The following is a 12,136-nucleotide window of genomic DNA, read 5'->3' on the forward strand; positions in this document are numbered from 1 at the left end:
TAAGCTCTATGCTGGGCTGGCCTTTCCTACACTGCTCTGTGGTGACTCAGATTTTTCAGGCCCTGAACATGACAGCAGGTAATAATACTATACTGCCTAACTGAGGTACCTGAGTACCTCTCTCAGACAGGCAGGAGACAACACCCAATTTCCCAGCTCCTTTCCTGTGGATGGAGTATTATAAACCCAAAATTATTCTGTCTTGAACTGCACAATGTAAGCTCATAAAGTTCACCTTGCCCTCAAGGTGGGCAGGATAAGAACAATGTGCTTGTGTTACGCAAGCTGAGATTTTTTTTCCCCAGATACTTCACTGAAAGTGACAATGGTTTAGATCAAGCAAAAACAAATTTATTAACTACAAAAATAGGCTTTAATTGATTGATAACAGACCAAAGTGGAACTAGTAAATAAACAAAATGCAATCTAAGCCTAAAATACAAGGGACATTTTTTTTCACCCTGAGTGAAAAAAGCTGCACTTGTTTTGGAGCTTGGGCACACTACCCCCATTCCAAGTCCTCTTCTTTCAGAACTCCTCTTGGGTATTGAGATATGGGGGAGTAAAGCTGTCTCATAGCTTTTCCATATAGCAGGAACCCTTTGTTTCAAACTTGGTTCCCAGGCCAGTTTGTAGAAAAATAGAGGTACCCAAAATGGAGTCCAGGGACATCAATTGGGTAACATGTCTTTGCAGAGTCATAGTAGCCATTTCTCACAGACTGGCCAAGACATTTACAGGAAGGCTAACCTATTCCACAGCCCATTGTCTTTGTTGATAAGCCATGAACACTGTCTGACTTCTTCCTTCTTGTACCTGAAAGGCTGTCTATAGGTGATTCCCACAGCAAGCCCATTAGAAACACAGATTTATCACTAGAGAGACAAAAATGTCACCTGCATACAAATGGGACAATCATAATCATATTCTCCAGTGCTTTGCACCCTGCATGCTCAGTCAGATTTGGCAGCATTTTTCATTGATTTTGCTCAAGTGTTAATTATTATACAAATTGCAAGGCAGTGGAGAATCAGCCATGGTGCAATTAGTCCAAACTAAACTTATTCCTACAATTTTCAGCTCTGATGGTAAACTACATAAAACTCAGCCTATGATTTCTCCATAAATTGGGTCATTTTGGGAAGACTTTTGTTCTAATCCCTCTGACCTCTGTACATGGTCGACTCCTAGCTCCATTTTATTGAGGCTGGAGTCTCACTGAGCACAGCAAGAAAGCAGAGTGATGATCAAAATATCATGGCACACTCATGCCAGTAAGTATTTTGAACCAGTGCTGCCTAAAGTGCTGAAATAAAAACACAACTTAGTTACTTGGCATAGAATGCTTATCAACCGAACAGGAAAGACACTTGCATTTGAGAATTGTCTCCCTATTGTAGGCCTAAATGTTGGGGTATGGAGGCATGTGGCATTTTTTAATATAGGGATATTTTTCTATGCAAATAATGGGATTCCTCTACAGTTTCTTTAATTTGTAATAGCTTTTTTTTTGTTAGCTAGTGCGTTGGTACAATATTCACACTCAGTCAACTCTGTTAGTACAAAGACTGATTTTTTAAAAAATATCTTTTTGGTTCCTTTGTAAATTTGCTATTGTAAAACTGAAAAGGTCCCAAGGATTAGTGGCAGGGAACCAATTTGAGAGAAGATTTAAAAGATTAGGGCTTTTGTGATATCTTATGCCAAAGAGGACAACTTGTTGAAATCATATATATATAGTTGCCCAATGTCTGTGACTCTGTAATGCTGAAATGCTGGCTGTTCCCTCTGGGCGGCACTGTTGCCTTAGTCACGTCCTTCGCCTCCCACCGGGGTGCTTGGCTGACTTCTGCGCCGCTCAGCCAGGCTGCCGCGTGGGAGCAAGTGGCACAAGCAACCGTTTGGGCTCCGTGCTCCCCATGCAGCACGGGGAGCACAGAGCCCAAATGGCCGTTTGGGTTCCACAGTCACCCAAGTGAGAGGCAGGAGGGGGAGGAGAAGAGAAAGAGAGAGACAGAGAGAAAGGCAGAAGGCAGAGGAGAGCTTAGAGAGAGAGAGAGGAGGGAGGGAGGGCCGGGCAGACGGATGGACCGATGGATGGACGGCTTAGGAGAAAAGACAGACGTGAAGGAGAGACCTGAAAATCCTGTCTTATGACGAGCTAATTGGCTAGTATATAAAATAATGGTCAATACAGAGATGGTCATTTGTGCACCTACAAAATGCTAGAGATGCTATAATTTATCATCTGTTAACTGTATTACCATATTGCCTAGTGTAGGTGTCTGGGTTGGGGTGGGATCTCCAGTGCCCTCCAAACACCCTTCCCAGTACACACGCATGCACCCACCTCTCCAGCACCCCTAACTGTATCCCCTTCCAGATTTCATTCCCTCTCTACTTTCCTCCACTAGTGTCCTCTGTCTGGGAACTTAGCATATAGTAGTCCAAGGTGAAAAACAAGAATCCAATACAAGACCAGAGGGACCAAGTTCCCCACTGCAACCCCTTCCCCAGATATGCCCAGCTTGCACACATGACACACCCAGACTGAACTACTTACCAAAAGCATAACAAAGAAATATAAACTGGGTTGTCTTAGGTTTTTATTTAACTTTCTGGCCGCTCTTGCTCAAAAACATGCCACCTGTCTACCCTGGCCACGCATTCTTGCGCAAGTAAACTGTAGACAGGCAACATGAATTTCTTGAGCAAGAAGCCCCTATGGTTAAAATGGCCATCAGAGCTTTCTTGCACAAGAGAGCGTCTACACTGCTATAATTGCTCTTGTGCACAAGCTCATCTCTTGCGCAAAAGCACATGCCAGTGTAGACACTCTCTTGTGGAAGAGCTCTTCGGCAAAAGAGTTCTTGCACAAGAAGCTACCAGTGTAGACGTAGCCCCGATGTCTGGAGGAATCTTTCTCTTTTGTTGCAGACATGCTTGCTGACTGGTATTTTGAAAATAATAAACTACCAAAATAATTTGAAACTGTTGTGATTATATCCTGTTGTATGGATAAATTAGGCAGAATTTTAAAATGTAGGAAGCCCTCACCATTTGTGAAAGATGCATTCCTGCATCCACTGTAAATTGCGAAATTCATAAATAATGGGAATAGTGGCTCTTGAACTCACCATGGGGAATTCACTGCAGGAGTCAGTAGCCTTGGTGAGTTCCCTGTGGCACCCTCCTCCCCCCAGTCTGGGACAGGAGATCCACGAATACACAGAACTGTGAATAGCAATTGCTCTAATCATGAGAGTCTCCTATACTATGCGGAAAATTCTTTTTTTGGGGGGGTGGGGATGGCACAAAGTTTCACCATGAGTGGATCCTATACCACAGAAGCAAATGACATAAATATCCAGGCAAAAATTAAGTGACTTGCTGGATCAAGTCAGAGTGCTCAGTACCTTGGCAAGATTGATCCTGTCAACAAACCATACCTAAGGAAAGCAGTCATGCAACTTTTGGGATTTAAATACGTGTTTAAGTTAAATGTGTGTTCTCAGTGTTTTCCTGAGCAGATACTTATTTTAAGCCCCATTCAGCAAGATTTTTAACTGTGTTCTTAAGTTCTTATATGCAGTTTACATGTTTGCTCGGCCAGCCAACAGCATTAAATAATCAATCATATATATAATATATATATATAAAAAATGTCTATTGGGGGATTTCTCATGCCTTCCTTCAAATTACCTGCCTCTGTTGGTGCCTGAGGGATTTATGTTAGTTTGTATTTTACAATCAACTACTTGTTCCAAGATTCAAAAGTGCTTTAATAAAGAACTACAGTGAAATCAGTTAATTTGACTGGAATGTACTTGGCTAAGGCTATTTTAAAACTCTTCCAAATTGCCTGTGACTATAAACTGTCATCTTAGTCTACCTTCTTTCCACTTTTGCTGCAGATAACTCTTAAATGCTGCTGAGCTGGTGTAATGCAAGGAAGGAAACATCATGAAATGGAAACATTATCCTTTCTTTCTCACTGTAGCTGTACTCAGCCTATCCAGGTCTCATCAGTTACTGGGCCAGCTAATTCCAGGTAGGTACTTTCTTATTTTAATTTATTAATTTATTCTGAATAGCTATATGCATTATTGTTTTTCAGAATTTATTTTATGTTGATGTGAATGCTTATTTCCATGCATGTGTGTGTTTCTAAAGTTCAAGCTTTAGAGAGAATTCAATGATCTACAGCATAGACTTGCTCTTTTTGAATATGAAAGAAAATATACAAGCAGTGGCCTTAAGATATAGTTACTTGAAGGTTAAGGAGGGTTCCTTTGATTAACATTGCTGGGGCTGTTGGGAAAATAAAAGTGCAAGAGTGAACTTGAAGAGCCAAGAAAATACTAAATCTGTGGAAAACATCACTGAAGAAAGAAAATAGCAAAGCTGTAAATATGAAAAAGCTGAAATACAAATATATATTATGAGCTAATTGCCCAAATGCCCTGTGCTCGCATTCCATCTAGTTACTGTTGTTTTCAGTGAAGCTAGAAACACTTTCTTCTAATACTTGTGAAAGTCTCCTAAAGGCTACATCTATAATGTGAAGCTATTTCAAGACACTGGAAGTATCCTGAAATAGCTATTCCTCATCTTTAAAGCAGCCTATTATTTCAAAATATATTTGGCACAGTATTCCACAAAATATATTTGGCACAGTATTCCAGCGTGTTTGTAACCTCATTCCACAAGGGTTAAGGGATATTTCAGAATAGTGCTTTATTTCAAAATTTGGTGCTGTGTAGACAGCACCAAATTTTGAAATAAGGTATTTTGAAATTACCTGGAAATAAACTATGCAATTTGCACAGCACAAATTGCGTAGTTTATTTCAATGTAAAGGTGCAGTGTAGATGCACCCAAAGAGAATATATGAGTTGAGCGTCTTTAAGAATGGAGTTTATTTCTTTGTAACCCTGAAATGTTCATAACTTTAAACAAAACATTATGATTATCTTTCAAAAGTTTATAGCTGAACATTGACTTAATACAGCTTTGAAACTTTACTATGCAGAATAAAATATGTGGTTTTAATCATAATTTAAATGACACAAGCACAGACATTTTCATTCTCTTGTCAAATAGTTTTTTAAACTTTCCTTTTATTTTTAGTAGTTTATATTTAAACAGCATACAATACTCTGTGTGCTTTTGTTTGTGTGTGTGTGTGTGTGTATATATCTCTGCTGATGCTTGATTGTGTACTTCTGGTTCCAAATGTGGTGAATGGCTAACTGGTCAGTTCATAACCCTGATGTTCACACCTCTGAGGTTCTACTATATTCTATTGCATGCTTACGAAAATACAGTTTATGCTGTAAATAATCTATGCAGTCATACTCTTTAATGTTCCATATAAGACTTGAATTTTGGATGGGACAATGTATAGGAAGCAAAATCTAGCGAATGAGATGCAGACCATCTACATTCTTAAAGTACAACAGTAAGAATAGCTTCTAAGTCATTTTGTCCTCAATATGCAACATTAAAAATGGAATTAAATAAATATATGGCACTGAACTTTACTATAGTGAAGTGACACCAACAGAAGTTCAGAAAAGAAAGCAGTACTGTTACATTGTTTTAAATGTTATTTTATTGGTAAGTGTATAAATTACACTGATTCTGATAATGCTGTCCTAGATAAATAGGCAATAATACTATATTAGGTGTGCAATATTATGTTGCCTGCACAATGTACTTAGGATGAAATTAAAAGCTCTTTGACGTCAATGACACTGAAAATTGGGAACATCTCTCAAGAAATTCCTAACCTAATGAAAAACCTTTACAATTGTGCAAAAAAAAATTAAAATTTCTTTTTTACATTTTCATGCCAAACATGGTTATACAAGCAATAAACTCATTGTTAGATAATCTGTTTCTATATATTAATGACAAATAAATGAGTTTGAGAAACTACATTAGTTCCTCATAAGGTAATCAGAATTGTTTTGATGTATCATGACTATTTCTTACATTTTCAACTTAAGAGGGCAATGATTCAATACTGAGTTATTGCTCAGATTGTTGCAAGCAGATAATTATTGCTATAGCAACTGACTGAAATACAAGCCCCCTCAGTGGGAAAAAAAAGTCTGTTAAAAAAGAAAACACTCTTTAAAGGTTTCTTAACCTGTGGTATATGGTGAGGAAATGGGAACACAAGTAATTACTTTTGGTTAGTACATATTGCATAGTTTAGCAAGAAAATAAAGACTCCAGAAAAAGTATATTAGTTTAAAATTCTTGTCTTCAAATTTTTTACCTCAGACTTCAAACATCATTGCAGAGCAATTTACCCGTCAGACAGACGCAAACTGCCAGTTTAAAAGGAACACCCGCTGAGCCCAACTTATTTTCAGAATAACTATCTCCATCTATTAGCATTGGTTTCAATCTAGTCAGACTTTAGACTCTGTTTAAAAAGGCTGTTTGCATTGTATTGCTCTTTCCATCAAATTAGTTTTAGAATAAAATCACAGGTGGCATCTTGATTTTGTCTCTGCTTTGTAATTTTCATCACAGGCCTCAGACCTGAACCAGGAGATTACTTTACTTGGCCAGACATCATAGCGTGCTCAGCCTAGCTGGCAGCCGGCCAGAATTGCAATTATCTCAGAGGATCAAAAAAAAAAAAAAAAAAAAAAAAAGCAAGATTTTTCTTCCAGCAGTACATTCCATTCATTTTGCTTTGTTTCAGGTCTTTTACTTAGATTTTTTTTAATGATTCAATGAAAAAGATCATAGCAAAAGCACAAACCTCCTCCTCGTTTTGGAAGGGTAGGATAAAAGCAATAATTCATCTCTGGAACTCTGCTTTCTATTTCAACAATGTTAATAGAGCCATAGATAACTGTTCTTTTTTGAGGACTGTTAAAAAGCACATAAGAAAGGATAGCAATTAAAACTGTCATTACCCTGTAGATTGTAAAATCAAGTCAGTTATTCATTATATCAAAATAAAAATCCAACCACTTTTTCAGAATCACAGGAACAATTATCTTTAGATCGCTGCTAACCACGCTGTTTTAATTTTCTTATATTATATAGCACATTAAAAAAAAAAGACCTGTTACAATTGAGTCCTTCAATTCTTTATCCTTTAGTATTTTATATCAGAAGATAGAAAATCGTTCCAGATGTTTGTTTGTTGTAACGGCATGTGGAAAAACTCTCAGAAATATTAGCCTCCAACTTAGAATGCTCTACTTTAATAAAATGCAGATGAATTTCAATAGAAATCTCACAACTTTGAAACATTTATTCCTGCTTTTTGTTGAATCTTTTCACATATTCCAGTTGTCTCACTCCTTTGCATATAGAGTCCACAGGGAAATACTGTCTCCTGCCTTTATTAAAATCACTGCTGAGCCTTTCATCCTGTGTCATTACATCTTACCTCTAATTCACATATAAAATACACTCTCTATTCCACTTTGTCTCCTGAGACATACAGTATCTCTACCATGCCACTTCTTCACTGAATATGGGTTTTAAAAAGGTGTGGTGTGTTTTCTTATCTGTTGTATTTGTTTAAAAATTGGGTAACTTTCCTTGTTTATTTATTAGTGCATTGATCTAGGAAAACTAAATATTGACTAAAGTAAATGCAAAGGAGAACAGAAACACATCTAAATCACATTATGAAATTCAAATCACTGAAATGTTTTTAAATTACCAGATATTACCTTAACAAGATAGCTACAATAAAACACTGAAATAATGTAAAAGAAAAAATTCCTATTGTAGATGGATACTAATAATTTAAGCCTAAATTCTCCCATCAGCTTTTGTCTAGAGGAGATCAAAAAGCTATAGATTAGGGCCTGATCTAAACCCCATTAAGTCAATGGAAACACTCCAGTTGACTTTACTGGAATTTGTATCCAGTCTTACCATGGGATGTGTGGAAAGAGAGAATGACTCTTCCTTGTCATTCTTCCTCATTTCTTCTGTAAGATATTTTCTGCTGTCTGGGGTTTAGGCTCTGTGGGGTTGCACAGACCACAGCTGTTTCCCATGACATTCTCTGACCTACCACCATCCAGCACACAGAGACTGTACTTTGTGGATTGGCATTCACTTCTAAATGGCTCCTATGATTGGTGGATTTTTGTAGTTAAATTCCCTGTAGCTTTATAAGGGGCAGAACAGAGATGAAATCCCCTTGCCTCCACTCCTTCCCCAGAAGAAACGGGAGGAAATAACCTGTTCTTGGCTGAGTAGTTTTGGTAGAAGTCTAAGAATAACTAAGAAAATAGAAACAATTTTTAAAAATTGTAATTCTGATTTTCCTCACCCTTAAGAAAGGTAGCTGTTGCTTTGGAAATGTGCTTGATAATAGGTAAACAGACAAACCAACTCATTATTTAGGCTGGGTGTTCGCTTTTGTTCTAGAGAAGCCAGGCAAAGCAACAGAATATGACCTTGTGTCCCACTGGGATGAGTCTGAGCCATGTAGGTTCAAGAAACATTCCCATGTTCTTGACTGCAGTCACTGACAGTATCTGACTCTTAAATCAGATCTTTCATCAAACAGATGACCCCATTAAAGTAAGTAATGTCAATAACTACACAGTTCTTGAAATAATATTGAAATAATTAAAGTTAAGAGTGTATTTTTGGGAGACAGGTTGAAAATGAACTGGCGGTCACTCCTTGGCCTGAAGCCAAAGCTTTATCTCTGTTGTATCTGTGTACATTCCTTGTCCTGGGGACTTTCTTCACGGTGCAGCTAAAACATCTAAGTAAAGCTACTTTACCTGAGGCCTCTTTACATGCTTTTTTTTTTTTAATTAATTCCTTGAGATGGAGCTTATACATTGAGCAAGCTAGGTGATGGATGGGAGAATCATTAGTATAAGCAAATGCACCACAGTGACAATTTGGATAGTAAACCTTAAGAGCAGAAAACCACTGGTGTCCATAATGGATGTGAATTTTTATTTTATTAACATAATATCTTATTTTGCCAAAATATAACTACATGGGACATCAAAGTCCAGCTCAGAAAATCCTCACTGTTTGTGAGCTCCTTGGCTTTCAGAAAGTTGACGGTTCATTCTCCTTTCATGAACAGGGACTAATTAGGCTTTCATAGGAGCCTTTCGCCTGATACTTTCCTGCTAGCTATTCCTTTTAAATGTGGAGAAAGAAGGAGCACCTGCAGAAGGGTCACCTTAAGATGCTCATACTGATAGCAAATTCTGAAGTTCCACCTGGAAAGTATTCAATTTTGTTGTTTTTGTTTTTCATGAATTTTACTCTTTTGAGTGAGGCACGTCTTCATGATCCAAAACTAAAGCATTTTCGCAAACATCTTCACAAAGTGTTTCAAAAGGTCATAGAAGTTCAATGCTATATTGGCTGGATCTTTAAAACACTGATCTGATTTTCTTCTAGCTTAGCTAGCTTTTTAAGGTTCTATGAGATCTGCAAAGTAAGTTTGAAGTTTCTACCAGTCAGCATTTAATTGACAGAGAACTCCTGCCCCTACTGAAATAAATGTGAATTTTGCCTTCAATTTTGGTGTGGCCAGGATTTCATACCATATTAGAACAGAAGGGGGAATGTATGTGGCTCACCACCACCACCCCAGGCTTAACTCGTTCAGAGTTGAATCATGAATTTTTATTTCAAATTTCTAAATATTGTTATTCTGGCTTTGTCCCAGGGAGGCAAATTTTATCTGAAAAAAAAAAATTGAGTAATTGAGGGCAGCAAGGTAGATGGGATAGATAAAGGAAACTGGAAATATTTTAATTGTAGAACTTTCTGTATGCATACAGATGAATGATGACTTTCATGAGAGGCCACACCTTTCTGTATTACAGGGCTTTCCCCCCTTATTTACAAAATAATCTGGTTATAACTGTCAGCATTTAAAAATGTTTAAAGATTTTGCATTTAGTTGAGCTACATTATTTATGCACCATGTTTAAATGATGAATTAATGTTTGATTCTGTCATAATGCAATGCAATCTGTGCCATCAAGTTAACATCATATGTCCCTCTGTGTCATTCCTATGATGCTGACTTTATGGTGAAGAGCAGAAGAGACAATGATTTCATACTACCAGAAAATAAAAGCTATGTAGCTATTAGCTTGTATATTATGATTAGTTAACATTCATCAATTCTAAGCGTTTGTATTGTAGATTTTTGTTGGATGAACTGTTTTGTTTTGATCCTTTTTTTTTTTTTTTTGGTTCCTTGATCATTACTCAGTATTGCTCTCCTTTCCTAGTCAGCCCTATTGACAGAAGTTGAAATACATCGCTTTCACTGCACCTTTGGAATAATATATTGAAAATGGAACTTTATCTGACACACGCCAGATCATTCTTTCAGAAGTAGTTTTGCTGCTCATCATACTTTTTTCTTTTTTGATTGACACCAACAGTTTTTCAAAGTTCGTTGATTGTTTCATGTTTCTTGGCTTTAAAAGGTGACCTTTGTTTATACTTTGCCTTTTTTGTGGAGATGACAAAGGTTGGGAAATCCTATCAGTGAAAATGTCATGCCTTGAAAGAGGACAAATATTAAAGAAAAAAAATCCCAGCACGTGCCTTGCCTTCTAGAGATTGTTACAGTGTACACTGAGGACTTAATAAATAAAAAGATTGCCAGCTGTACTCCCAATTTGGAGTTCTTTTATTAGCTTTGGTTTTCCAGCATGAGGCTTTATAATTGTCTGAATAGATGGTGACAAACCAGGAGGCACAGTCCCATTCAAGACACTTAATGAAGAAATCCGTATTTTTAATCTAGCTGTAGAGCACACAACTATTCTGCTTTGATGATCTGGCCTTTGTGATGAACTTGACTAGGAAACCACATGTGCTACACTACCTACCTAATTAAGTCATCAGAATGCATTGGAGCAAGCTGAGAGACTCACATATTCTAGTGTAAGTAATTTTAGTTCCTCTATTGCTTGGTTAATAGAAAGTGGCACTGTTCTAGATTATGACTGATAGAGGTTAGGTGGTACAGCTCCTATAATTGTGACTCCGGGTATAGTTCTTGAAAACACACTTTCCTTTTGTCTACAAGGAATGTGGCACTGTTTTTGCTTTGTCACTTTTCATGTCTTTACTTTTTGTAAGATCCTTTCCTAATATATCTTTCTTCAGATGCTTCTTTGCCAGATCTTATATGCCATTATCTTATATTCTTTGTTTTAAATGCACCGTGCAGAGGCTTAAGCTTTAATGATTCCTCAAAAGTGGCCTTGTACTTATCTGTGTATGTGTCTTCATTGGTATACATAAAAAACAAAGCCAACTCTTTTCCCACCCTCCAAACAGGCAGAACCAATGACAATGAATGTTCAAAATCAACCTGATTGCTATCCTATTAACACCCTTCTAAAATGATTAATCTTTGTTTTGTCCACTGTGGGCCATTTTCTGACATCTTTGCTCCTATGGTTTAGTCACTCATCTCCTCCATAGGCCCAGTCGGATCAGTTAAACTATTTGAAAGTATTTAATGTGAGTAGCAGAATCTGGCTCTAAATATTTAACAATATCCTGGTATAATCTTTAGATGTGTAAACTAAATTCTACTTCAGTTAGCTAGCTTGTTGGCATTGCAGACTTGATATGGAGGTAATTTTAGATTGATTTTTTTTCACCAAAAAATGAGTAATGAGATTTAAAATATCATTGCTTTTCTTGTTACATAGAGGTCATGCTTACTTTACTAAATGCCATGTGTGTGCACAATAAAACTTTTACAAATAATGTGGCACAATTTTGACATTTGACATTGTTCGTCTATTAAAACTAGCAAGAATAAGTATTTCTCTGCTTTTCCATATTTAAGTATTGTCTTGAGGTCTCTCTTTAGAGTTACAGATAAAAAAGGCACAGATTTTTCTATAGAAACTAACATTTATTTGGAAGGATGAATATGTGGTGGTTGGAGACTCTTTTGAGGAGGGAAGAGGCACCAATCTGTTGCCCAGACATGACATCTTAGGAGGTATGCTGCCTGCCAGGGGTCCATATCTGAGACATCGCGGAGACATTGTTGAGGATTATCCAGCCCTCTGACTGCTACCCCATGCTACTCATCCATGTGGGCACAAATGATGCTGCAAGGTGTGAC

At 37.2% G+C, this 12,136-nt stretch overlaps 1 protein-coding gene across 3 annotated transcripts in view; it reads left to right on the top strand.

The window, feature by feature from the left end:
• Positions 1–12,136, top strand: part of ROBO1 (roundabout guidance receptor 1) — a 1,035,646-nt gene that overhangs the window by 143,158 nt on the left and 880,352 nt on the right. For all 3 annotated transcript variants that reach the window (XM_006136943.4, XM_075909735.1, XM_075909745.1), the window contains exon 2: positions 3,915–4,051. In XM_006136943.4, the coding sequence (XP_006137005.1) occupies positions 3,964–4,051 (88 nt within the window). In that variant the 5' untranslated portion in view covers positions 3,915–3,963. The remainder of the gene's footprint in view (positions 1–3,914; positions 4,052–12,136) is intronic.

The sequence above is a fragment of the Pelodiscus sinensis genome, chromosome 1 (genome assembly GCF_049634645.1).
Source record: "Pelodiscus sinensis isolate JC-2024 chromosome 1, ASM4963464v1, whole genome shotgun sequence".
Classification (NCBI taxonomy): domain Eukaryota; kingdom Metazoa; phylum Chordata; order Testudines; family Trionychidae; genus Pelodiscus; species Pelodiscus sinensis.